Below are 23854 nucleotides of genomic sequence, written 5' to 3'. Positions count from 1 at the left end.
AATGCCATCAATAAAATGCACCTGTGTTCGTTGTCCATAACATACGCCTGCCCATACCATAACCCCACTGCCACCATGGGCCACTCGATCCACAACGTTGACATCAGCAAACCGTTCACCCACACGACGCCATACACGCTGTCTGCATCTGCCCTGTACAGTGAAAACCTGGATTCATCTGTGAAGAGAACACCTCTGCATCGAATGTGAGCATTTGCCCACTCAAGTCGGTTACAACGACGAACTGCAGTCAGGTCAAGACCCCGATGAAGAGTGGCCTTTTATTGTGGCCAGCCTAAGCCACACCTGTGCAATAATCATGCTGTATAATCAGCATCTTGATATGCCACACCTGTGAGGTGGATGGATTATCTCGGCAAAGGAGAAGTGCTCACTAACACAGATTAAGACAGATTTGTGAACAATATTTGAGAGAAATAGGCCTTTTGTGTACATGGAAAAGTTCTTAAATCTTTGAGTTCAGCGTTTATAATTTTGTTCAGTGTATATATGTACTGCAGATTTTATAACAATGTAATAATATTTAGTATGTTCACGTATAGGTGAAAAAAAATGTAATTTGTACTATTGTCTGTTCAAAATAAATGAAAAGAAACCGTATCGAACCGTGACCCCCAAACCGAGGTACGCACCGAACCGTGACATCTGTATACCGTTCCACCCCTAGTGTATATATACATTTATATTCATATGTAATTTATATTATATTACATGTTTTTTCTTAAATAAATACATGCATGTGTATGTATTTATATATATATATATATACATTTAAAAATTAACAGAGTTCACATGTAAACAAATACTTTTATTTTGGATGCGATTAATCGCAATTAATCATTTGACTGCACTAGTCACATGTTAATGAGTAAGTGGTTATAATATCAGTCTTAAACAGTTCTGTTTTTTGCAGCTTAGTTTAAAGAGGAAGAAAAAAAAGTCTGCTTGCCTTGTTTTCTGCTGCTGTTGCTGTTCGGCAGTGCAAATGTCAAGCACTTTTTCAATTAACTTCCCGTTTTACATGCATATTGGATTTAAACAGTTCACAGCGAGCTGTAATTAAGTGCGATTCACTATCTAATTGTTTGTGGATCGAAAGTTTCATTTTGTTTAGGGCCTGCTTTGACTTAAAATGAATTCAAAGTGATTGTGTCATATCTTGATCCCTCTTGGGGGCCTCAGCAAGTTCATTATTAGTTGTTTTGTGTTTTGTAGAGTGTAAGATTACAGTTAGTCAGTGGGGAATTTGCATGCAATGTTAAGAAACCCATCTCTCGAGATTTATAGTAGTGCAGATATTTTCCTTGCCATCTAGTTACTGAGTAATAGTGTTGACTCTATTAGGACGGTTGCATTGAAGGATTAGGTGAAATGAACTCCTCCTGATTAATCGAAAACCTAGCACATTCATCAGAGAACTTGTAATTTTGTCCACACTAGAGCTTCTGGAGGAGACCCACCGGTAATGATTAATCGTCATACGTGCAGGTCCCGAATGAAGAGCAACCCTCCTGCCTGTAAATGTGCTTTAATACAGTTTAATGATAGAGTGTCACTGTTGTTGCAGGAAGCTCGCTCAACGTGAGGCAGGGTCAATTTATCCGAAAAGAGACCAGGAAAAGCATGGAGGACTTAATATCCTGGAAGTAATTACAGCTCTGCTCCTTCCTCATGCACCTGAATGCCGAGACTCAACCTATCGCTTCTCCGTCTTACAGAAGCCTTGATAAACAAAGCTATTTATAAAGTTCCTCGCAATCAATCACCACCTCTCTACCGGTTAGTCTCACGAGTGTTTAAAACGCGAGGATCAAACGCTCAAAGTCTGCAGAGCTGCGACTTTGCCATTTGATGGAGTGACTGCGTTGCTGTTCTTGAGCCCCTGATCGATCCATACAAATTCAGGAGGGCTCAGCGAGAAGATGAGGGGCTAAAAGTCTCCGTTCGGCATAATCCTTGGTGGCAAACATTCCTTCACCACTGTCGTGTATGTAGTAATCAGTCTCCGCCAAGCCAAAGTTGTTTGCCAACAGCAGGCAGTATAAGGCGTCATTATGGTGCAAGTCCAGAATGTCTGCATCAGATGCACACGATTGCAACTCTTTGTCTCTGATTATCTGTTCGACTTGAATTCTGTTAGGTTAGAGCACAGTGACTTGCGATATCCTTTCTATCAGTTAGCAAACTCAATTCTATCATCACCGAAGATAAGATGAAACAGAAGAGAACAATCAAAATGCCTCGGGGAGCGTCCAGATAAATGGCGCCTCTGAAGAAAACCCTCCTTAAGTCAAAGACATTATCTTTTCTAGGTATTTTCAGCATTTCTTCACCTTGCTGATTTAACTAGGCTTTTAGCCATGTTTTTGTTCGTAATTAGGCCAACCTTTTAAACTAGCTTTACACATTACATTAGTCACTTTTGGTGCTGTACGGTATTTATTATTGATGTCCAGTTGCATAGTGTGACTTGATTAAAGTCTGTCCCAGTTTATTGCTGTCAAACTGAAATCTAATATATGCATACGAGACAACTTGGGAATGGTGTCATAGACGGTGTTGGCTTTGGCTTTATAACAGACGATCTGGGCTAGTAATGGAAAGGGACTATTCGTGAACCTGGAGAATTACTAGGATTCACCATTATCGCCGAGCCCCGGAGCAAGGCACTTAACCCCAGGGTACTCCAGAGGGACTGTTCCTGTTGGAAATGCAATATAAGTCACTTTAGATGAGGCTGAATCCACAGCATGTCTAACTAAGTAAACGTCAGTTCATTGCAATATAAATATTCTGTTCCATTTTGAAAGCAGTACCATGCATGATTCTCAAAATGCTATCCTGATATTTTTGCAATGTAACAGCAGCAATGCAGATTCATAATGCATGTGGCAACCATATTGAAAGTTTAGATTAAAAAAACAACTATGAATACATCATTTTTTTTTTTTAAATGCGAGTAAAACCTTAATTCTTAATGTCAATATGATGTATTAATAAAACTGATTTATTTAATATATAACATACTGCCACTGAAATTATTTACTTTTAATAAGGAATGCACAAATTTGGAAATTGTCAAATTGCAATAACTTAGAATTGTTAATATTTTGTATGCAATAACTGATATATTGACCAATATTAGGTTATCAATTAAACATCCACGTCTCTGTGCGTTTCAAATGACACAAAAAATCATTTTAATTTTAAATCAGGCTCAACTGTAGAGGACAGTCTTTCTTGCAACATGAAACACAAAAAAAAATGGTTGTGAAATCCATTTCATATTGAATGTAATGATGGCTATTGGCAATGTTGTTATTGCATCTCATAACTAACAGTGTGCCATCCGTCTACATGCTCCAGAGAAAAAGTCCCTAAATGCAACAAAAATTAACAGTCCTACATCAATTATGTTAGTTGGCTGTGTAGATCATTAGATACTTCATTTATATCTAATTATTTGGCTTGGCTCATTACAAGTAATTAGTGTCCTAATCTAGTTATTTGTCGAAAACTAGGCTGTGATGACCGTGTTGATTGGGAGATTTGGCTGTTACACAGATGGTTTTGTTTTAAGTATAGCTGACAACTGTTTTGCATACACATCAGTGATGTAGTAAGGTATGTACTATATACTTCAAATCTTCAGATGACATCTTTAGACAGGTCTGTTTCTCAAAAACACATTTTTTTGAGTGTTCAGATACTCATTTGCTGGGAAAAGGGTAGATTACTCTTCAAAGACCAAAGCTCTTGGACTAACACCTACACGAACTTAAAATGATCTTCAGGGATATTATTCACCATCAAATTTTTACATGCTCTCACTCTTGTTCATCACACACTCTACTTGACATTCAACAGACTAAAGATTTCATCTGCTTTTACCTGTTGGTGTACAATATACTTTTGTGGAGGTGCTATAAGGAAATGTTCAGACTCTGACAACAACTCCAAAACTCTTCAGCTGATTTAAATATATTCTTGAGTGTGGTTGTATAACATTAAGCACTTTACTTGGCTATCAAATTCATTCCCTGAAGCATTGCTTCTGGAATCACATTTTTGGCACATCATTTTCATGCCTTCTTACTCTGAGATAACAGAATCATCAGGCTAGGCCACGTGTGTGTTAAAGAATGTGGTATGATTAAAAAATAAATAAAAAAAACATATATTACTAGAGCTGTCAATTTAATATGTTAAAGGGGACCTATTGTTCCCCTTTTTACAAGATGTAAAATAATTCTCTGATGTCCCCAGAGCGTATATGTGACATTTTAGCTCAGAATACCCCACAGATAAATTTGTGTAGCTTGTTAAAATTGCCACTTTTATGGTATGAGCCCAAACGCGCTGATTTTGAGTATGTTGCTTTAAATGCAGATGAGCTGTTGCTCCCTGAGAAGAGGGCGGAGCTTCAAGAGCTCAAGCTCCAGCATTAGTAGTGCTAGCCTTTGCAAATAAACATTCCACTATTAGTACAAGCCTGTTATCTTTACAGAAAACATACTCTGTTTCAAAGTCAGTCATCTGATTATACTGTGCATAATACATTTGTTTATGAATTACACAGACGGGGAGCACAACGGGATAAAAATAACAACATAGCTGGTCTCATGCTATCACAAACTTTATAAATCCCACTTCTAATTATGAGCTCAACAACTTCAAGCAATCGACTCGCATTACTTTCATATGCAACTTTTAACTACCACATTCCTATTCACGATCATAGCACTTAACCCTCTGGGGTCTGAGGTGATTTTGACATGCCCTGATATTTGTGCTTATTTCAGCTATTTATAACATACTATTGACCAACATGTATTTTTTTTTTGCATTCAGCACAAACTGTGCTACAATAATATGTGACCAAGATGGATGTACATGTTTGCATTTTTTAGAAAAAAAATATTATGCGTGGTTAGTAAGTTTTGGGGGAAAAAACGTTGCTGAAATAAGGCCATAAAAGCCACACTAAATCTACCTAAATAAGACTTTTGAGTAATCAGTCTTGTAGGCTGGAATATTTACTTCACAATTATGTGAAAATCATTCTGCTTAATCATTCACAGAAAACTTAAAATTAATTAAAATTTTTAAAGACATGTTTTGTGATCGAAAGCCAATATGCAAGGGAGTGGTAATGGCCTTGAATATTAAGTGATTTTCACCTGAGAGACAAAGGGCCCTCCCCTAAAGGCTGCTAATGGGCCATCAGTGTGACTGTGACTGAGGCAGGTAAGAGAGTGTGAGGAGACTGAAAAAATGGGTTTTATTTACAACAGTATAATCAAAACATACATATTGAAGGTCAAAGACACATTATTGTGCACACTGATCTAACCACAGAGATGTGAAAAAACTTTGACTCATTCCAACAGTTCAACAAGTACCTGATATTTACTTATTTCCATGGATTCAAGAAGAAAAAAAAAACAATCAGTATTCAAGGATCTTGTTTAACCATAGAATATCAGTGTAGTTGAACATCAAACTGTGTTCCTCTGAGAGCACTGTACCAACATCAGAAGAAAGTCATCAGGATTCATCTGTGGTTCAGGTACCTGATTCAATAAAATACAAACAACCAAAAACATTTGTGAGCATGTTAACATCAGGAGCATCTATATATATTAGGGCCGGGACTTTAACGCGTTAATTTAGATTAATTAATTACACAAAAATAACGCGTTAATTTTTTTTAACGCATTTTAATCGCACTTATTTTTGCACCGCGGAACGTTTCTCACTGGATGAGTTTCGGCGGACCGATTATACTGGAGCACCAACTAGCGTCAGAACGGACTTGCGTTCGTGGAGACCGGTCTTGGCTAGGGCTGGGTATCGAGTTCGATACTTTTTAGGCACCGACCGAATTGCCTCGATACCACCGAGTATCGAAAAACGTCTTGTCGTTCGGTACCAAATTTCGATACCTAAGGGGTTAATCTCATCACATCAGTGAGCCAATAAGCCTGCATCACTAGCTGTGTTTGACTAGAAACGGCGACGTGCAGATTGATCAGTGTTTGACCTCCGCGAGAGCGTTTCGAAAGCGCACGGAGCAGTCAGCTCTTTAAATCGCGCGGTTTGTTCATTATACACAGACTGAAGCTCGAGTGACCTTCGCGGTCATTTCAGCGTCTGCCGCCTCACTAAATGAGGACATGAACAACATCTCCAGACCTGCTCTGAAAGTCACTTCATGAGCATTTTACCGTTTGATTCGAGTAAAACTAACTCATCTCATATACACACAGAACTGTAAAGGTATTACAGGCAACCCGTCAAAATAAAAGTTCGGTTTTAATATTAACGGTATTAATATTGTTCAGCAGACAGCACTGCTAATACTAGGCTACTATTAAAATTATTAAAACTTTTTTTTTTTTTTAGTAATGATCACTCAACAGTTATTCCATGTTTTAATTTTAATAGTAACCTCCCTTTGTTTGCCAAAATAAATAAACTTTGATTTTCAATAATTTAAAGAGAAATTAAATTAATGTTTTATGTCTTGATTTGAAAACCAGATACAGAACACAGAATTTCTGAGGAAAAATAAAACATTTCATTAGGCTATTTTAAGAATAAATTTAAATAAACTAAGTTGTTTTTATGCATTCAAATAATTAGACATACTACACCAGAATTTAATAACAATAAAACATATGGTGAAAGAAAATAAAACACCCACTTATGAAAGTGGATGAAGGTTTTACATTTCTTGAAGTCTTTAACATCCTAGAAATGATGATTCTGTCTGAGCTATGTGTTTTAAAATGAACATGCACAAATGTAAACGTAGCCTAACAGATGTGTAAACTGAAAACAATTTGAACTTTATTAAAATTATTTATTTATTTATTGTGTTGGATATATTTTGTTCCTTTGTGCAGTGGCTCAGGAGATGAGACTTTGAGTCTGTATAAATATCAACAAGCTAAAAAAAATAGTTTTTTCAGATAATGTAATCTTATTAAAACTGATTTTATAAAACTGGTATCGAAAAAAGTACCGTTCAGGAACCGGTATCGAACTCAAGGTATCGGTATCGATATCGAAATTTTTTGAACGATACCCAGCCCTAGTCTTGGCAAGCTTCCTTGGAAGAACGAACTCGGAAGGACGCGAGAACACAGAACGCACACTTATGAGAATTGAGATGTACTGCATTCCTGCTTAACTGACCGCATAGTCTCAGCATAAGCAGCGACCAATGAACAATAAATATTACAAAATGTCATATCATAACTTATTAAAACATTTCATACTATTATAGATATTACTTTCATATAATTGTATTGTTTTATTTTACAGCGTTATATGTTTTACTGTTAAGATTCATTTTAATATGCCAATAAAAATGCAGACTTTCTCCGGGTCTTATAACTTTATTAAAATTAACCAAAACAAAACGATAAATGTTTACTTTCAACTTGAAGAGCCGTTAAGTATTTGTGAGAGCGACTTTAAAGCTTACAGGCTTCCGTACACCGGCCGCCCACAGCGTTTTCTGCATTTCTAACGGCTCGATTCTCTTAAGTCTGCACTCCATGCATCCTCAGTTTCAAGAACATATCCGGGCACTTTCATGCATCCTCTGTACTTGCGTTCTTGAGAATTGGAACTGAACTTCGACGGTTAATGATGACGTAGAACGAGAACACAAGGACTCAAGATCGCTGAAGAATGCATATTGAGAAACAGCCAAAAACAAACCACAGTGAACATGGACAAAGAAGCTGATGAGACCGCTTTGGTTGGCCCTGTGGATGGGAAATTTAAAAATCCATATAAAAAAAACTTACTTCTCACTGTTCTCAGGTCAAATATTTATATGCGATTAAAATGCGATTAATTTCGATTAATTAATTACAAAGCTTCTAATTAATTAGATTAATTTTTTTAATCGAGTCCCGGCCCTAATATATATACATATATATATATGTTTTATAGACCTTTTATATCTGAAAAACTAATAATTATTATTATTATTATATATATATATATATAAAATCACGCATGCTTTGTATTATCGTACAAAAAGTGATTTTTGCATAATAAGTCCCCTTTAATGTATCATTTATTATGCAAAATTCTTTGGAGCCTTTGGAGCAATTCAGGCTTATGGGATTAGAAATATGCTTACAATATCACGTACTTCTAACATTGATATTTGTTTACATACTCTAGGGAAAAAGGCCCTAAATGCAATGAAATGAGATGACTGTGTTGATTAGTATTTGATTTGACTATTACGTGGATGGATTCATTTTAAATATAGCTGTCGACTATAGCTACTGAAAGTGGTATCGTATAGAATATTATACTGTGCTCAAGTACTTAAAATAATCAGATACCTTAAAATAGTCACGCAAGTGCACCATTCATTACAGAAATGTTACCAACAAAAATATGTACAGTATGCAGAGAATCTCAGCATACAGCATCTTAAAACTAACTGCAAAAGCAGAACAGCATTCTGAATGCTTTGGTAATCATACTCACGCTGTTCATTTTAATGCTCATATTAAATAATCAAGCTTCAGAACTGTACTTTAGAGATCATAAAGATTATTATTTTGGTGTTGTCCCTCGAATCATAGCATTTAATAAAATGCCTCAATCATGTGCCTGTGGAATTGCACATGGAATTATGTACTCATTTTTATTTACATAGTCTTTGAGTCATACATAGGGGTAAATGAAAGTCTAATCAACAATATTAATACAAACAATATTGTTATTACTCTGCTTTTAAATCTTAGTCTAATTGTCTGTGCTCAAGACAGAACCAAAGAAGACTGTTTAGTTTAATTTCTCACCTAGTGCCCCATGCGACAACACAGAATGCAACACTCATTTGCATTGGCTTACAAATTGTGTTCTATCGTGTTCCAGTATGCAGTGACGTGAGAAATCAAGCCTGTCTAGCTAGAAGCAATCTTCTTCACACACTTAGCTTTTTCACAGATGTATTTGGGCCTTAATGTGTTACGGCTTGAATTTCTGGAACCGTTGTGTCTGAACAGACACTGCAGCTTTTTTGTGCAGCACGCACACCGTATCAGACATGTCAGATTCAGCTTTCATCCATGCTTGCTTTCATTACACTCATCCCAAATGTGAAGAGAATGGCGATTTTAGGTGCATTCAGTTGAGATACCTCTTAGCTCTTGAATGAATAATCAAAGGGGGATTTAGCTTATTAACTGTCAAATGTTTGCAAAACTTTGACGCTCTCTTTATTATAAGATACATTATTGCTTTTTTCTTGCTCTCTTCTCTTCTACCTCTCTCACCTCCATCCATCCCCCTTGTACCCCGCTGTGATGGAGTATTAAGCGTTCTCATTCTCCTTCATCAGGGCCAGCAGGATAGATGAATTAGGCTGGGAGATTGAGGCTCTAAGCCGCTCTAATGCAGTCATTGACTCTGAGGCCTGCTGGAGCCGCCTGACGCCGCCTTGAGTGAATTAGACTTGGCCTTCTATACCTAAGAGAAATGGGCTTCCACCGCAGAGGTCCTGGCCGCAGCGAGCGAGAAGAGAAACACGCAGCTTGACAGGCAGCTCGCTCTCTTCACCCTGCACTTAAGATTGAGCAGTCGAAGAATCTGTGATTGAAAGTTATAATAATTTAGAGAGGTGCGGTGGTGCTTTGTGATAGCATGGCTTGACCCCGCTGAAGAAAAAAAATAAACAACTCGGTGCAGCGATGCCTTCTCTTGCCTGCTGAACACCAAGTAAAACTCTTTCCAGAAAAGTGAAAGCATGTTGGTTTACCTAGACTACACTTTGTCCCAGGATGTATAAGCATTAGTATGCCCAAAAGTCTTTCATCAGCCAACTAGCTGATTATGCCCCTTTTGCAAATTTACTAAGCCAATTTATTGCTGGACGCTGGCAAATTGCTGTACTGGGTTGTGTTCGCCACATCACGTAGATGCTAATTTGCATTACTTTTGAATGTTTTCTCAACTTCATTGACAACTACATTGCATATTCAAGTCATTACGAAAAGTCTAATTCAGAGTCTCCAAACTCAGTCCTGGAGAGGCGGTGTCCTGCAAAGTTTAGCTCCAACCCTAATTAAACACACCTAAATCAGCTAATCAAGGTCTTACTAGGCATGCTGGAAACTTCCAGGCAGGTGTGTTGAGGCAAGTTGGAGCTAAACTGAAGGACACTGAAGGTTTAGAGACCCCTGGTCTAATTGGTCAAAATGACCTTAAGCTGCTCTCATATGGCTAAGAAATGCATCTGATCAAGGTTAAAAGATTCTAATCTTTAAGACCTCGCTTAGCTGGTTCTGGTGTATTTTGATCAGGTTTGGAGCTAAACTCTACAGGACAGTGGACCTCAAGGGCCAAAGTTGTCCACCCCTGTTCTAAAGCAACTTAATATCACCAAGAAACATGTCTGATAGGCGGGCATGACCTTAAAGCATGCATAAATCTCAAAGAAAAGCATCTGAGTGTACCTAATTCAAAAGCAGGGCTTGCCCCTCGATATCCACTTTCCTGGAGAAATTAGCTCCAACTCAAATCAAACTTGCGTGTCTGTAGCTTTTTAGTGATCTTGAAGTCCTTTGTGGTGTTTAGGATTGGCGCTGAACTCTGCAGGAAGGGCCAGAGTTGTTTGGATATGAAACAAAGTCTCAGCTTTAGTTTTACAAGAAATTCAAACAATAAATACCATTTTGGCATGCTTTAATGTGGCGTGACTGATTACTGTCGCTGCCTGAGTTTAAGCACGTAAACCCGATCATCTTTTCCTCTTTATTAATAGTTACTGTATAAAATTAACACAAAAAAGCAGTCGAACTTACAGAAATGTTTCACACCTCATATAATAGTTCAATCAGTGCTTCAATCCCAGTACAACATCTTGTAAACAACACATTCCGGGTCACGTTACATTTACCTCAGAAAACCTATTGAATGATCGCATCATCAGTGGCCTTTGTAGTTAGCTGGAGAGGTGAATTCTAGAAAGCATTGTTTTGCTAATTATATATGCACTATATTACAAATTCATTGTTTTACTTAACCTGTTCGAACCTGATTGAATAAATTCATGACATCTCCTATTTAAATGTTTATATTTCAAAAACAAACAGGAGTAGAAACAATTATATAATTAATAAGTTATAGTTTGCAGCATTGGTTGAGAGATTTCTTTCCTTAAAAAAAAAAAAAAACACTGTACCTGATTGCCTATACGTATAAATAAATCATCAAGGTATTGAATTGAACCGATTGAAATTCAATCTAATTGCAAACGTGATTTGAAATGGAATCGTTTAGTGGTTCATAATGTCTATCCACTAGTTGATTAGACAATGTATATCACTGTTGTGTTTGTGCATACAATCCTTTTTAACGAAATCTCTTTATCCTCCACAGGGTCTGATGATTCTTCTCCAGAATCTACCCACAATGCACTGGGGAAACGAGGAAGTTAGCGTTCTCCTAGCTGAAGCTTACCGGCTGAAGTTTGCCTTTGCCGACGCTCCTAACCATTACAAAAGATGAAGCTTGGCCCAGCACAATCCCTGAATATGACGAGCCTTACTGACCTCGGAGGCGCAACTGTCTGTGTAATGATACTGAACTGAAACAGTGACATTTTTATGGAGATATGGAGATATGGGAATATGGTCTGCAGCTGTTCCTGGAATTTTTCTGCATTTCTACTAATATCAGCACTCCGAATGCCACGAGTCACCCAGGTGTCAAAACCATGCACTGTTGAAATACACTAATTTAATCTTTGTTTTTTAGGCTTTTCTCTTTTGATTTAATCCCAACCTTTACCAAGATAATTTTTTTCATGCACAAAGTTCATTTAGACGGCAACATTCTAGGAAGTAACAGGAACCGTATGATGGATGCTGGCCCAATTGATTCATGGCAATAATAAGACGTCATTCAAAAAACATGGTTTATAAACATTCGCAGTAAAAACGTTTGGCTTAAACGGCGCCTACGAACACTTATTCTAACCTTGGTCTACCTCAGGATGCGGCCAGGATTCGTAGGGTGTTCATTTTGTCTCTGTATGTGAACAGAGCCCATGAGGCTTTGCAGTGGAGTCAATAAAATTTGCCTTATTTTGGCTGTTTGAGTTTTGCAAGGCACAGGTTCAGTGTTGGAGATGCAAGCTGAAGAACTGATTCAATTTTTGCTTTCCCTGTTGCTAATGGCCCTGTCATTTTGACGTCCCATTTTGATATTGATATAATAATCCCTACTGACTGTACAATGCTGTCATTAATAGATGTGTTTGGGGATATCGGCTTCTGACTTTTGACATTTTGTCAGTATTTGAACTGTATGCTGCTTCAATCATGTCATCAGTCTTTTTTAATTTGTGTGCCAGTTCTTACAACTAAATATAAGTGAAACTGCACTCGATAAGTCTATTTTCCTCCTTTTTGTACAAGATATATTCTATGAATCCGCTTTTTTAAATTTTCTTTCTTGCTTGCTTTTTTTAATATACTGTTTACATGAGCCTGTTAAGTTGTGCCTAACTCTAGAGATTGATGACATCACAGATATTTATTTTACATTCATGATCATTCAGGATGTGGCAAAGCAGAACATTTGCCTTGACAACATTTACTCCTACACAAGCAGTGAATTCAGCAGCTCTACTGCTCTCCTTCGGCTGTTTGATGGGCCGTAGAATCGAAGGAATTTACTGTAACTGACATTCAGTGCCTGGACAACATGGAGTTACAGTACAAGCTGCATGGGGTGCTGGGAGATTTTCTGGACACCAAGCTTCTTGACTTCAAACTACAGAAACGTCAAAATGGATTTTAAAAGAGGTGTGAGTGAAATGTTCTTGAATTAAATAGCTGTGTACAGAATTATGTTTTCAAAGATATGTAAATAGAAAAATATGTAAATAAATACTATATACATTTGTTGACTTGTTTAATGTGTGGTTTGTTTAACGTTTGACTAATAATGAAATTTCTCACTATCAACTAGTTGCTTATTAGCATACATATTACTAAGATATTGGCTGCTAATTAGCACATATTAATGCCTTATTCTACATGACCATATTTTAGATCGGTCACACTTTTTCAACTACAATGTTTGCATCAATAAACTGCTTATTAATAGTAAAGGAGTTGTTAAGTTTAGGTATGGGGTAGGATTAAGAGATCTAAAGGTAACACTTTAGAATAGGGGCCAATTCTCAATATAAACTAGTTACTTATTAGCATGCCTATTATTAACATATTGTCTGTTTATTAGTACTTATAAAGCACATATTCTACATAACCATGTTCTGCATCCCTAATCCTACCCAAGACCTAAACTTACTGTAATAACTACCTTACTAGCTATTAATAAGCAGCAAACTAGGAGTTTGAGGCAAAAGCCGTAGTTAATGGTTTGTTAATTACTTGTTAATTGGACCTTAATAGTTAGTTAACTGTGAGAATCGGTGCCTAAACTAAAGTTTGAAAATTGTGTTGGCCTTTTTGCCAATTTTGTAATAATATAAATGGAGTAAAAAAACCTACTTGTGAATTAAAAATAAAAACAAAAACATGGAATATTGATTCGAATTATGCGAGGAGAAAGAAAATATAAAAGGAGACAACCGATTTCACAAAATGAACTTTAATCAGACCGTCCCATCAGACTGGCATTACCTTGTCTCGCCCTTAAAAATCTCAGATCCATGCTGTACCCTCATTAAAGCCATTTCAACCCCATATTTTCCAAATTCCCATAATTTTTACTGTTTTTATATGGGGTAGGAAGTAGTCAGGTCTCTGCGGCCGCGTGCTGCAGGTTTGCTGATTAGAGTCTTAATATGCGAGCTGCATGCAGGGCGGGAGTTCCTCTCATTAGACTGACTGATGTTCACAGTGGCAGGTAATTAACGGCCCGCAGCAGCTCTGCCAGGCCATTCACATGAATTAAAAACACATTCAAATCACCACGGCGCCTGCATCTGAGAGGTGCCATAAAATGAGAACCTGTGAGAGAGAGCGACGATATGGAGTTTATCAATGCAGAACGAATGCAGAGATGAATCCACCTGCATTTGTGAATTTACATTATTCTCTTTATTAATGTAATGTTCTGAGTCTGATAAGCTTTATGGACAGCACCTGCGACATGCTGTTTGTTATTTGTTGCTCATTTTGCAAAAACAAGTGAAAATTATATGTACAGTGACATACAATTTGTCCACAGTGAACACTAATAAACTGATCTAACACATATTTTATTTTAAATGTAAATTTGATATGCTTATTGGGCCAAAAAGTGACGGAAGTTATTGTAGCTTTATCACATGACACAGTATAAAGTGCAAACATTGGAGGTCTGTGGGACTAGAATAAAATAGAGTATATGTTTTTCTTTTTTTTACAATAATTAAATAATACAGTAATTAATTATTTAATTTTCGCCTCATGGAAATGTATTCCTTTTTGTCTCTGTATTTATTCGTTTAAAATCTTACTCTAGTAAGATGTTTAACATACCTACCCCAGGAATGAGGAATTTTCAGTTTCTAAAACCTCTTACAAATTTAGAAAGAACATTATTAAGGAAAGTTAATGCAAGTTATGTCAAGTTAAGTCATAAAAGTATGTTTTCTTGTGTTTTGGGCAATGTTAAAGGACCGCATTATTTTTGTTCCATAAGTATTTTAAATTTGTCTAAAGGTCCTTGCACACTGAGTCTGAAATTTTCGTATGCGTTTTTTGTATTTTTCTTATTTGTCATCCTTTCCTATCAAAATGCTTGCTACGGATGCGAAAACGCAGAAAATCGAACCTGGTCCGATTTTTTTTCTTTATGAAGGACTAAAGTTTCGGAGGCAGTGTGTAAACATGATTGACACAACTACCCGATCTCATGAATGTGCGAATAAATAGTAAGCCAAATAAAAATGAAAACTCGTGGTATTGATACGCAAAAATGGACTTTGGCGTGTATATGCTACGCGATGGGTAAGGTTAGGGTTGTGGCACGCCAACAAATATCGTATCATATGCACGTGAAAACTGCGTACTATATGCACGCCAAACCCGCACGTGTCATATATACGCCAAAGCCCATTTTTCGTATCAATACCACGAGTTTTCGTTTCGTTTTTTTATTTTGGCATGCTATTATTCTATTTAAAAATAAAAACTGGTCATGTCAGCATTAAATTTTAGATTTTTTGTTTGTTTGAGAGAAGCTAAAAAAAAAAAAAAAAAAAATTTACTTATTCAATAAGTGCAAAGATATCATTCATGTACTTCTCACAAAAACTTAAACACGGTTCCCTTTCATGCATACTGGTTAAGGTCATTTTGCTGTTTGTTTTCTCATATACTAGCTTGTTTCTAAAAGCTATGGAGCTAGACTGCCCAAGGAAAACACAAATACACCAGCAAATGTGATTACAGATGATTTCTTACCACCCAGTGACAGCCATGTAAAACCCATCTACAATACTGCACGTATTACAGCTCAGAAAATGAAAAGGATGATAACAAATACCCATATCCTTTGATTCCGCATCTAATTCACCTCATGTCTGCTTTTCAGATCTGATGTATTTGCATCTGTTACATTCTCTGATGTTATCAAGGGGTATGCAGAATAACATTAGAGGTCTGGCTTCGGTCCGATACCAGTGCAAGCAATGAAAACCAAAGCGCTAAAGTCAACTAACAAGTGTTTATTTACAGTGTTACAGTGGGAAAAACTCTTATACCAACAGTTCACAGTTCTATTTACATAAAAAAAAAAACTAAGGAAATTAGGAGTAAAGGAAGAAGAGAATTTGGGCGGCAATCAAATAAAAGAAACATAACCCTCTAACTCAATAATCAATTCTAAACTAATTAAAGAAAAAGAAAAGAAAATCGTCAGTACCCGAAGATACCCTAAGCTACTCTCACTAACTTATAACAAAAATACAGCAGGTGATGCTCGCCCCTTACTTAGTGTATTTAACAATAATTCACTGCGAGGTGCAAAATTAATATCACATGATATTCTTACGTTTCCTCTCCTTCCCTCTCCATCGTACTCATACAACGAAAAGATGTCTAAATAAATGGCGGTGAAATGGAGCGTTTAGGTAATGTCTAAAACACATGCAGATATACAAAACAAAAGATTAACACACCATACACAAAGTTAGCATCGGCTAAACAATCACAATAGCAAAAGAGAATAACAACAGACAACGAGCAAGGCATTTCTTTGTATTGTCAGCGTCGTCCTTTTATAGATCCCGATATCCACCAATTGGAACGGAACAGAGATGACGTCATCGCCTCCAACAATGATGGGCAGGAACAGAACCAATGGAGCAGCGCTAAGAAAGTGAAAGTAAAGGAGAACAAGAAATAGAAGAGAGGGGGAAAAAACAACAACAACACAAAACGGCACCAGTCGTAACGGCATCAATGCTTTTAGTTTTGTAGGTAGTATACTGATTGTACAGTGTGGCGTAATGAGTCTCCTAATGAATCACCGGTTTCTGAAAATTCAGTGTTCTCCATCAATAGTATTTGAAATGTTTGCTGCAAAAAAGCAGATTTTACTTTCCAAATCAATATATTTCAATGTGTTATGAAATAATTGAATGTTTCTCAATACTGAATTTGTTTCGAATATCGGTTTGTCTATTCTAGCTATTCATAACATAAATTAAGTATTACACTATTATTTGATTCATATATTACTCTGTTAAATTAGTAAAACTGTTTAAGGGATGTGTAGTCAACTTTGAAGAAACAATGTGGGATACATTAAACCAGTGAATAAAAAACCCAAGATATGCCATGGATCCATCTGATAAAGTTTCTTACACTTCTTGATATTCCTGCAGGACTTTTATTTGGGAGACCAGCTGGAAAAGTTTGCATAGGGGTAAGATAATGTTTTATGTTTGTATTTAACTAGATCTGCATTTCTTAAAGGAAGCGCCAGTGCTTTAAAGGCAGCAAAGTAAATGTATTAAAGGTTATATGGAGGTTATAATGTGACCCAGCTCACATCAACAAGACAAAAGGCTGTTATAATATTATAAACTCACAATTATATTTTGAAACCCCTGCTGAACATTCTGTGTGTAAATATGAGGTCACATTTGTTTGGCAAATTTTCACAGGGAAAATGCAGTGATTTCAAGAATCCACAAGATCTACAACATAATCTCATTGCAATTCATAAGTATTTTGCATTTTGGCGAATTGGTGGTTAATATGTATGATATAAATTGTATGTTTTTGTACGATCTGCTTAATCTCCAGTGGCGTCATGTTTAGGGATGGACCTTCATGCTTTTAGTTTATTTTTTAAATGTTGTTTTTGTACAATTCACATGATATGAATGTTTATAAAATATTTATGTTTTTCCATGAGATTGGATTGGAATTTTGCAGGGTAAAATAATTCCACACACAGTTTTTGTCATTTGTTTGAGTTGGTCATGCAAATTCACCATGTTTACCAAAAGAAACCTGCTTTGTTTGAAAGTGACTTACCTATGTGTGAACTCTGCAGTGACAAAAGGTCATAGACAATGGACCTTTTTTCCAGCAAGGTTTAGCTGGATTTTCCTTAATGTGACCACACTTTAACACTGTGTAAACACCAGACATGTCCAAGTGTTCCAAAACCAAAGCGTAACCATGTTAAGTACATCAGAAATGGAACAGAGCATCAGTTTACAGTCAGTTTATTGACAGTGGCCCGCCAAGTTATATCCATTGTAAACAGGATCACTGATTCTAATGGTTTCTATATGCTTTTACAGTCAGGTCCATAAATATTGGGACATCGACACAATTCTAACATTTTTGGCTCTATACACCACCACAATGGATTTCAAATGAAACGAACAAGGTGTGCTTTAACTGCAGACTGTCAGCTTTAATTTGAGGGTATTTACATCCAAATCAGGTGAACGGTGTAGGAATTACAACAGTTTGCATATGTGCCTCCCACTTGTTAAGGGACCAAAAGTAATGGGACAGAATAATAATCATAAATAAAACTTTCACTTTTTAATACTTGGTTGCAAATCCTTTGCAGTCAATTACAGCCAGAAGTCTGGAACGCATAGACATCACCAGACGCTGGGTTTCATCCCTGGTGATGCTCTGCCAGGCCTCTACTGCAACCGTCTTCAGTTCCTGCTTGCTCTTGGGGCATTTTCCCTTCAGTTTTGTCTTCAGCAAGTGAAATGCATGCTCAATCGGATTCAGGTCAGGTGATTGACTTGGCCATTGCATAACAGTCCACTTCTTTCCCTTCAAAAACTCTTTGGTTGCTTTTGCAGTATGCTTTGGGTCATTGTCCATCTGCACTGTGAAGCGCCGTCCAGTGAGTTCTGAAGCATTTGGCTGAATAGGAGCAGGTAATATTGCCCGAAACACTTCAGAATTCATCCTGCTGCTTTTGTCAGCAGTCACATCATCAATAAATACAAGAGAACCAGTTCCACTGGCAGCCATACATGCCCACGCCATGACACTACCACCACCATGCTTCACTGATGAGGTGGTATGCTTAGGATCATGAGCAGTTCCTTTCCTTCTCCATACTCTTCTCTTCCCATCACTCTGGTACAAGTTGATCTTGGTCTCATCTGTCCATAGGATGTTGTTCCAGAACTGTGAAGGCTTTTTTAGATGCCTTCCTGTTTTTGAGGCTCACCAATGGTTTACATCTTGTGGTGAACCCTCTGTATTCACTCTGGTGAAGTCTTCTCTTGATTGTTGACTTTGACACACATACACCTACCTGCTGGAGAGTGTTCTTGATCTGGCCAACTGTTGTGAAGGGTGTTTTCTTCACCAGGGAAAGAATTCTTCGGTCATCCACCACAGTTGTTTTCCGTGGTCTTCCGAGTCTTTTGGTGTTGCTGAGCTCACCGGTGCGTTCCTTCTTTTTAAGAATGTTCCAAACAGTTGTTTTGGCCACACCTAATGTTTTTGCTATCTCTCTGATGGGTTTGTTTTGTTTTTTCAGCCTAATGATGGCTTGCTTCACTGATAGTGACAGCTCTTTGGATCTCATCTTGACAGTTGACAGCAACAGATTCCAAATGCAAATAGCACACTTGAAATGAACTCTGGACCTTTTATCTGCTCATTGTAATTGGGATAATGAGGGAATAACACACACCTGGCCATGGAACAGCTGAGAAGCCAATTGTCCCATTACTTTTGGTCCCTTAACAAGTGGGAGGCACATATACAAACTGTTATAATTCCTACACCGTTCACCTGATTTGGATGTAAATACCCTCAAATTAAAGCTGACAGTCTGCAGTTAAAGCACATCGTGTTTGTTTCATTTGAAATCCATTGTGGTGGTGTATAGAGCCAAAAATGTTAGAATTGTGTCGATGTCCCAATATTTATGGACCTGACTGTATATGCATTATCGAAAGACAATGTCAAAATTGTCAAATTTCTTAAGTGTACATATCTTAGGTTTGTAGGCTTTTAATGCTTTTGCCTGCTAGAAAACAAATCTTGGTTTACTAACCAACTTACTAAGTCACTTAAGTCTTTATGAAGCATTTTAATTCATAAAATAAATTCTGTGACGCACAAAAAGATATGATAGGCAGAAAGTCTAAGCTCCTCGTTACCATCTAATGAACGTGAAAAATGATACACACTATTCGATGTTCTACTAAGTTCTTAAAAGGACAAAAGGCACCTTAAAATCTCGTTCAAAAACAAGGTACAGACTCGCATGCTATAATCCAGTTCTTCAGAAGCCATATAATAGCTTTGTTTGAAGAGCAGACCAAAATAAGTTCTCATTTGCAGATATTTGCATTGTTGTCTTTGGTCAAGTGAACATAAACATGGTATTAGTGACATAAAAGCTGGTGCAATGCATATTTTGATATACTTTTTCTTTCATTTTGGAGCTTTTCAGCATATTTCCCCAAATTCTTTATATAAAAAATGAGCAACTTTGATCAAGTTCAACAAGAAATACAGGTCAGAATGTCATGAGGGGAAATGCTAATTATTTTCTCAGTGAATGATTGCTTTAAAGTCTCTGTGGGTTTGACTGCAACTGACTTAGTAGTGACTTGTGAGCAGTCCCTTCAGTAGCAGTAGCATAAACTCACTTAGCTTTCTATGCTGACCTTCTGTCATGCCCAGACCAAAAGCATCAGATTACTGTTTCTAACGGCCATTGCTCTTGAGTCTGTGAGATCAAATACATATATAGCCTCTGAAGGTTGTTTTCATAGAAATGATTGAGCAGGACCGACTCACAGGGACAAATGCTGACATTCCACTCTGAATCAATTTCAACAGGCCTATCCTTGGACTATGTGTCCTCTATCAGCACTGGTCATATATCTGTTACTCAGCAGACTGCGGCAGAATCCTCTGAACGCTGACGTATTCTGTGATTGAGACAGGAGCGTAAGTGTGGTTCACGTCAGAGCATAATTGCTTTTTGTATATGTGAACCATTATGGCATGAATGGTATCACTATTATTATTGCTCATAGGGCTGGGAGTTAAAAAAAACTGATGACACTAAGTATTTAAATTTTAATGGGTAACCTGAAAGACTTCTTATGGTCATAAATTATGTCATTTATATAAATAATAATGCAATTATTTTACATTTCATAAAATTCCATATATCATAAATAGATGCTGCATTATTGGGACCTTTTCCCTTTTCCTAAAGCCCACATCTGCACCTACCTCTAAATCAGAGCTGGAAAACTCTGGCCCTCGAGATCCACTTTCCTGCAGAGTTTAGCTCCAGCCCTGATCAAACTCACCTGCCTATAGCTTTCTAGTATTTCTGACGACCTTGATTATGTCGAAAAAAGACAGATGGGTCAGTCGCATCAAATTTTAAATCTACTGACCTTTCTATCCACGCCACTGTCCCAGATACGGGCTTGATTAATTTTGTCTGGCTGAACCTGACAATGGTGGGCAAAGTTAGCGTAAATAGCTTTTTCCAACAAGACAGGCTATTTGCCAGCCTAGGTTCGTTGGAAAAACATGCCTTTACCTACATTTTTGTCCAAAAACATTCCTATATACAGTACAATTCACTTCAGTTTCCAGCTGAAATGAACACTAAAGGCAATAAATCACCAGCAACTTTTATTCTTCCTTTCACACAAGTTATAATTACAAGGGCAAGTGATCTATTAACGAATACTAATTCGTATTAAAGACACTTTAACCATAGTGCACGATTTGTGGATTTAAAGGGGTAGTTCACCCAAAAATGAAAATCCTGTCATTAATTACTCACCTCCATGTCGTTCCAATCCAAACCCATAAGACCTTTGTTCATCTTCAGAACACAAATTAAGAATTTGTATCGTAAAATTACGATTCAACCACTTACATCACATGGACAATTCTACCGATGTAATTACTACATTTCTGGGCCTGGGAACATTTTAGTTACATTGCTGTCTATGAAGGGTCAGAAAGCTCTCAGATTTCATCAACAAATATTTTTATTTGTGCTCCGAAGATGAGCAAAGGTCTTACAGGGTTTGAATGACACGTGGGTGAATAATTAATGACAGAATTTTAATTTTTGGGTGAACTTTCCCTTTAATACATGATGACATTTGCATCACATAATCATGTATGGCTTTTCTGATGTACAGTAAACCTGCCTTATAGATCATGAGTGAATTTTTCATATGCATTTTTAACACCACTTACTGGAAATTTCATTTTGAAAATGTAATTTTGAAGAAGCAATGTTATTTCATTTGGCAGAAATATTGCCACAAGCACATTAATATGAAAACTACAATGCATTGCTTCTCAAAAGTTCAATTATTTTAAGGCTACTTACTATTATATTACTATGGCACTATGCATTAACTTACAAAGAGATACTAGTTAGGCTAGGTTGTTTAACCATGCATAAGCAGTTAGTAGTTAGTGTGGACTTTACATACCAGTTTAAGAGCCACTGACTACTGACCATTGCATCATTGACTTCAAGACTAAAAACCACTCTGAACACTTTAGCAACCACAGACTAACACTCTAGCAACACTATGAAAATTGCATAGCAGTGGGCTATTAAGAAAATCTGAGCAACCGCATACTGTAGAAGTTCTCTCTGGAGACTGGAGAGCATATCACTCATGTAGCAAATGTTTCTAGGAAACACCACTCACTCTTTCACAGAAATGTAAAAAGTTTGTTTTAAATTGTTGCTCAGGTAGTGCACTCCATCCAGCCTCCCGCTTTCGAAAACAGGAAGCGACATGGTGCAATAACTATCAAAGCTTCACTGCATCTGCTATTTGTTGTTCGCCTAAGAACATTTGGTTAGGTCTGTTAGCTCTGCCTGGCTGTTTCCTCCATGTTTCATCAGATTGCCCTGTTTTGCCCGCTATGACATCTGTGTGACACGGCTGTGGCTTCCCTTTCCTCATCAGGATGAGCTTGCTGCTGCTTGCAAAAAACCTTGCGGTGAATCACAGCGCCTTTTGGCCTTCATTATTCGCCCTGCCTCGTTAGCAGAAATGATTAATATTAATCCTGTTTTAGTGAGGAGCGTTGCCGCATTTTAAGAGGAAAGCGTGTGGGTTGAAATAGGTGTCTGGGGAGAACCCAAAGATATAACGTACAAATAATCCATCGCCCACATTTCAAGATGTGCAGCTGGTTCTATGCCTGCATATGATGGATCTTTACGGTTTCCTTGATGGCCACCTGACGATTGTGGTTTGGATTATGTATGCGAGTATGCATCATTAACAGAGTTGCACTCAATGCTGTAGATCTGGTAGAACTGCAGAAGTTGGCAGTTATTTCAGTGAAAGGGCAACAGTTCAGAAGGTTAATGTCCTGAAGTTAATACAGCGTGCAAACCAATGGTTTAACATCTATTCTAGAAATGTCTCTAAAATAGAAGCTTGTTAACCGGTGACCTGAATCAAGTGCTTAGTTTGGATATTTTTCATTTGATGAACCAAATTAAGTTATCCATCATGTTAGATCAGTGTTTGATTTTAATTTACTGCTAAATTGTAACATGCAGAGATAAGTTCAGCATGTACAGGATGGTGATGAAATACATTTATTGCAAACCATGAAAGGTGGCCATCTCACCCCATTACTTATTTCAGCTGTCATTATTTTTTTATATATTACATCTGATATATGAATTTACCAAGTACCAAATCAAATATTCTCTGTAAATAGTACATATTTTGACCGATTAAAGTAGATATTTGAGTTAAATTACACCATTTTAATCAGAATCTCCATCAAAGAGACATAGGCTCGAAATAGGTGCATTTCTGCGAAACTAAAAAAACGTAACTACATGCAAATCGCTGCAGTTTCCATTTGAAATGAACACTAGAGGCAGTAAAACTCTGACAGCTTTTATTCCTTTTCACACAAATATGATTTGCAGGTCCACAGTTTTGAGTAATAAAGCCTAATTTTCACATAATTACTTGAGGAATATTATGTTATGAATTCACTTAATGAATTTGCATGCTGCAAGATTTAAAAACGGATACTTTTGAACGTCTCGTCATATATCCAGTTTCTTAGTCGGTTTTGCTCACGTGATATGGCGTTGCACTTAAGTGATGAAGAGCTACCGTGAAACTATGGTTTGAACAAAACAGCTCAAATCGCCATAAGGAAGTTAAAATAGCATGGCTTCATCAACAAATGCGTTTTTATATCACTTTTGCATTTGTTAACACTATCGGGTATGTTTAGGATTGGGTTTGGTGTAGGGGATATTTCCAATACGATAGAGCATTAACTTTTAGCAA

The 23854-nt window shown here is 37.1% G+C and overlaps 2 protein-coding genes across 5 annotated transcripts in view; one reads left to right on the top strand and one right to left on the bottom strand.

The window, feature by feature from the left end:
• Positions 1 to 12968, top strand: part of LOC306861482 (TBC1 domain family member 22A-like) — a 156832-nt gene extending 143864 nt beyond the window's left edge. For all 4 annotated transcript variants that reach the window (XM_079403750.1, XM_079403748.1, XM_079403749.1 and 1 more), the window contains one exon: positions 11440 to 12968. In XM_079403750.1, coding sequence (XP_079259876.1) covers positions 11440 to 11568 — 129 coding nt within the window. In that variant the 3' untranslated portion in view covers positions 11569 to 12968. The remainder of the gene's footprint in view (positions 1 to 11439) is intronic.
• Positions 1 to 23854, bottom strand: part of LOC306861483 (uncharacterized protein) — an 814549-nt gene that overhangs the window by 374296 nt on the left and 416399 nt on the right. The gene's annotated exons all lie outside the window — the stretch shown is intronic.

Source organism: Barbus barbus, assembly GCF_936440315.1.
Source record: "Barbus barbus genome assembly, chromosome: 42".
Lineage (NCBI taxonomy): Eukaryota > Metazoa > Chordata > Actinopteri > Cypriniformes > Cyprinidae > Barbus > Barbus barbus.
The sequence above is the reverse complement of the archived record's forward strand: the minus strand, read 5'-3'. Positions and strand labels throughout refer to the sequence as shown.